Here is a 5,000-nt window from a genome sequence, read left to right as displayed (position 1 = left end):
TGGATGGATGGATGGATGGATGGATGGATGGATGGATGGATGGATGGATGGATGGATGGATGGATGGATGGATGGATGGATGGATAGATAGATAGATAGATAGATAGATAGATAGATAGATAGATAGATAGATAGATAGATAGATAGATAGATAGATAGATAGATAGATAGATAGATAGATAGATAGATAGATAGATAGATAGATAGATAGATAGATAGATAGATAGATAGATAGATAGATAGATAGATAGATAGATAGATAGATTTAATCAATAAATGAAACGTGACTCACCTAGAGTTGCAGTCTCCAGCAGACTGGCCAATAACAGCACTTGTAAAATCCCCATGGCCCCACCCCTCACTCTGGATTAGCTGGTTTGGGCTGAGCTCCTCCCCTTAGAGTGGGTTGATTGGCCGTATATAAAGCGACTGCACTCAGATCAGAGTTCCTGTTTGTCTGAAAACAGCAAAGCCACCTATGAACACAGAGAGAGAGAGAGAAGACATCGTTCATAATGAGGATCATTCGTTCATTTTCCTTCAGCTTAGTGCCTTTATTAATCATAGGTTATCACAGTGGAATGAACTGCCAGCTTTTCCAGCATTTGTTTTACACAGCGGATGCCCTTCCAGCTGCAAACATGTACTGGGAAACACCCATACACACTCATTCACACGCACACTCATACACTATGGCTAATCTAGTTCATCAATTCCCCTATAGCGCATGTGTTTGGACTGTGGGGGAAACCGGAGCACCCAGAGGAAACCCACGCCAACATGGGGAGAACATGCCAACTCGGAAGTGCCAACTGACTCAGCCGGGACTCGAACCAGCGACCTTCTTGCTGTGATGCAACAGTACTAACCACTGAGCCACCGTGTCACCCTAGTTTGGGTTTCAGTTAATAAAAATAACACTCTCGTCTTAAATTGGTCAAACATCAGTCAGTTTATTGTATTATGTTTATTTATTTTTTATTAGATTTAAGCGTCTCTATTTATCTATTGTGTATATTTAAAGCAGAAAAGCATCATAAGTAATGTCAATAATTCAATGTTACACATCACAATGCTGCAGTAAACGTATTAAAGCCCTGATCTGCACAGTCTATCAATCTATATAAACACCGAATCAGAACCGAGAAGAAGAAGCAGAGAGCCGTCAGTCCAGACAGATGACAGTGAGTGAACGTCCAGGTCAAAGGTCAGCTGACGAGGAAATATTCACTCATGGACAGAAAAACACACTGTTTATCAGGTCAACACACACTCTCTCTCTCTCTCTCTGCAGTCTGCAGGCAGGAGAGGAATAAATAACTCTGCATGTCTGTCTGTGTGGGATTTAGAGTCCCAGGATGCCTTGCACCATTGCATTGGTGTTAATTGGCAAATAGCACCAAATTACGATCATTAATAGCATAATCCATGTTAAGAGCAAACAAAACACACACACACACACACACACACACACACACACACACACACACACACACACACACACACACACATCATCCATTTCATTACTGAATTTACACTAGAACTACTAGGGGAATTTTTAACGCCTCATTCACACGGGGCTTCAGCGTCAACGCTTGACTGAAGGCGTGTCAGAAGTTGGGGCTGAAGCGATCGTCATATCAGCAACAGCCAATGAAATTCAGTCAGCAATAGGCCACTGTCTAGCTGGTGTATTTGCATACAACGATCTGATTGGCTGACGCTTCTGTTGGCGCTTGAAAAGTTGAGCTAGTCCCAACTTCTGCAGCGAGCAACGCCTCTAAAGCGACGCCGATGGAACCACAATGCAGTTCGGCAACGCCTGATGTCACCCATTCAAAGTTAATGGGAAGCGTTGACGCTGACGCCCCGTGTGAATGGGATGTAAGTAACATTGTGGAACAAAAAACCTATAAAAATGTCTATTTCTTCTTTTTTTAAACACAAAGTTTTGAGTATTTCTGCTCTGAATGGTCAATAAACGACAGACTGACTATATTTTTCGCATTATAAATGACTTATTATTTGAGCGTAGACAGTTTTTTAAAATAAATGTTTATTGAAATGCTGATAAAAGTAAAAATAACTTGCTTAAAAATGGAAATCAAATTTTATTTTACTGCAATTTTATTTTTGTAAAAACATTCATGTACATTCTCTACACAATTTGGGCTCGTATTAAAGCACTACTGAGTAAAAAATAAACCTAAAAATTGCATTCATTTTCCTTCAGCTTAGTCCCTTGCTGTGCGTTCACACCGAAAGCGGTGAGAGTGTTCAAGATTGTTCTGGCTGCCCAGGCAACAACGCTGTCTGCTTTCAGCTCCGGCAGCGAAAGCGTCAGAATTTGCTTCATTGATGATGTATTTAAAGGGTCATGACAACCCCCACTTTCGGTTCAAGTCTACCTCAGAATTCCTTAAAAAAATGCATCATAATGCTCGTGGAGCAGGGGAGAAGGAGGGGAGTGAACAGCTGTTGTCAGTCGACTCACAAAATGAGACACAAACCGTGAGGAGACCCATGATTTTATAGTTTACAAAGTTAAAATGCAAAAAAATAAACAATGATTTAATGCCCTGCTGCATTTTTTATTCGTAATTTCATACACACAACCACAATTTATATCATTATAAAGATAACTGTGTTCATATCAACACTCAATCCCCGGGTCTGAATGCAGACTCAATGCAGAAGGCCTCTTGCCCTGTCTATTTCAACCATTAGCCCTGCTGGTAATCTGGAGGATTTAGGCAAACCCAGCAGCATAGAGATGTGTCTAAATGTGAACAAACTCCTGATAAAGGACAACGTGGGCCATTCTCCAATTCTCGTACTGCTCTCCCGATAAAAATGCTTGCAGCACACACACAGCTTTGCTGTATCGGCCCTGACAGCATCGCGGGGAAAAACATGCAACATACCCTGTGGATCATCGAAACAAATCGTTACGAGCCTTCATGAACAGCTAAATACTGTTAAAACTGTTCTACTAACACAATACACTTTTGTTTGCATTCCCACCATTTCAAAAACGTTTATTTATTTATTTATTTATTTATTTATTTATTTATTTATTTATTTATTTATTTATTTATTTATTTATTTATTTATTTAACTATTTACTCTATATTTAACTATTTATTTAACTATTTATTTAACTATTTATTTATTTATTTATTTATTTATTTATTCAGGTATTTGTTTGTTTAACTATTTATTTATTTATTTAAATATGTAATTACTTATTTATTTATTCATGTATTTGTATGTTTAACTTTATTTATTTATTTATTTATTTATTTATTCTTTTGTTTGTTTGTTTGTTTGTTTGTTTATTTATTTATTTATTTATTTATTTATTTATTTATTTATTTATTATTCATGTATTTGTTTGTTTAACTATTTATTTATTTGGTCATTTGTTTGTTTAGCTATTTATTTATTTATTTATTTATTTATTTATTTATTTATTTATTTATTTATTTATTTATTTATTTATTTATTTATTTATTTATTCTTTTGTTTGTTTGTTTGTTTGTTTGTTTGTTTGTTTATTTATTATTCATGTATTTGTTTGTTTAACTATTTATTTATTTGGTCATTTGTTTGTTTAGCTATTTATTTATTTATTTATTTATTTATTTATTTATTTATTTATTTATTTATTTATTTAAATATGTATGTATGTATGTTTGTATTTATTTGTTTATTTATTCATTTATTCATTTATTTGTTTATTTATTTATTTATTTATTTAAATATGTATGTATGTATGTATGTTTGTATTGATTTGTTTATTTATTCATTTATTTATTTAATATTTTAGAATACTATACAATTACTAAAAATAATATTAAAGTGAAAGCTAAAAATATAAGCTATATTCCATGTTGTCCAAGTCTCATGCTTTTTAAACAAAATTAGAATTATTTAATTAAATTATTTATTTGTTTATTTGTTTATTTATTTATTTATTTAACAATACCCTTACAATGAGAGATTTCAGTTTTTCATACGATGCTGAAGAAACCATCTGTGTGTGTGTTTATGTCTGTGTGTACCTTGTATTACTTACATTATGGGGACCATATGTCTCCACAAGTATAGCAATACCAGTAATTTTGACCTTGTGAGAACATTTTGTTGGTCCCCAATAAAAATAAAAAAAACACTCATAAATCCCCCAGAATGAAGAATTTTGAAAAATGTACAAATGCAGATTGTTTCCTGTGAGGGATGAGGGACCGAATATGCAGGTTGTGCAGTAGAAACATCATTACAGCTATGGAGAGTCCCCATAAAGATAGCTGTACAAGTGTGTGTATGTGTGTATGAGTCTGCATCTGTTTTTTGTGTGTAAACTGGCTGTGTGTGCATCTTCAGTAATGAGCGCAGGTTGTGATGGAGGACTCAGCCAATCAGAGAGCAGCAGGGCATGCTGGGAGCCGCAGCGGAGCAGACGAAGGCTGAATCCCACGAGTCAGCGCAATCCCTGCTTTTACACCCATGAATCCCTGCGCTCCATACACACACACACACACACACACATACAAACAAACACACACACACACACATACACACAAACATGATCATGAGCACGAGTCGTGAAGTCTCGTACAGTATGGCAAATTTATGGCAGGTTTAAATTAAGCACACACATACACGCACGCACGCATGTACACACGTTCACATGCACACACTCTCTCTTTCTCTCTTAAACACAAACATGGACATATAGACACACACACATATAGACACACACATGCCGACACACACATGCCGACACACACACACACACACACACACACACACACACACACACACACACACACACACACACACACACACTCTCTCTCTCTCTCTCTCTCTCTCTCTCTCTCTCTCTCTCTCTCTTTCGCTCTCCCTCTCTCTCTCTCTCTCTCTCAAACACACACACACACACACACACACACACACACACAGAGCTGAGATCTGAGGTAAATGTGCTGCGCTTCGGC

The 5,000-nt window shown here is 36.1% G+C and overlaps 1 protein-coding gene across 50 annotated transcripts in view; it reads right to left on the bottom strand.

The window, feature by feature from the left end:
- LOC101882941 (adhesion G protein-coupled receptor L3) overlaps positions 1–5,000 on the bottom strand; it is a 404,469-nt gene that overhangs the window by 269,523 nt on the left and 129,946 nt on the right. For all 50 annotated transcript variants that reach the window (XR_015496553.1, XR_015496550.1, XR_015496551.1 and 47 more), the window contains exon 2: positions 293–476. Coding sequence is in view for 26 of the 50 variants with exons in the window: in XM_087262378.1 (XP_087118504.1) it covers positions 293–347 (55 nt within the window). In the remaining 24 variants the exon portion in view is untranslated. The remainder of the gene's footprint in view (positions 1–292; positions 477–5,000) is intronic.

This window comes from Danio rerio, chromosome 7 (genome assembly GCF_052040795.2).
Source record: "Danio rerio strain M-AB ecotype USA chromosome 7, GRCz13ab, whole genome shotgun sequence".
Taxonomy (NCBI): domain Eukaryota; kingdom Metazoa; phylum Chordata; class Actinopteri; order Cypriniformes; family Danionidae; genus Danio; species Danio rerio.
This window is presented reverse-complemented; position numbering and strand designations above follow the sequence as displayed.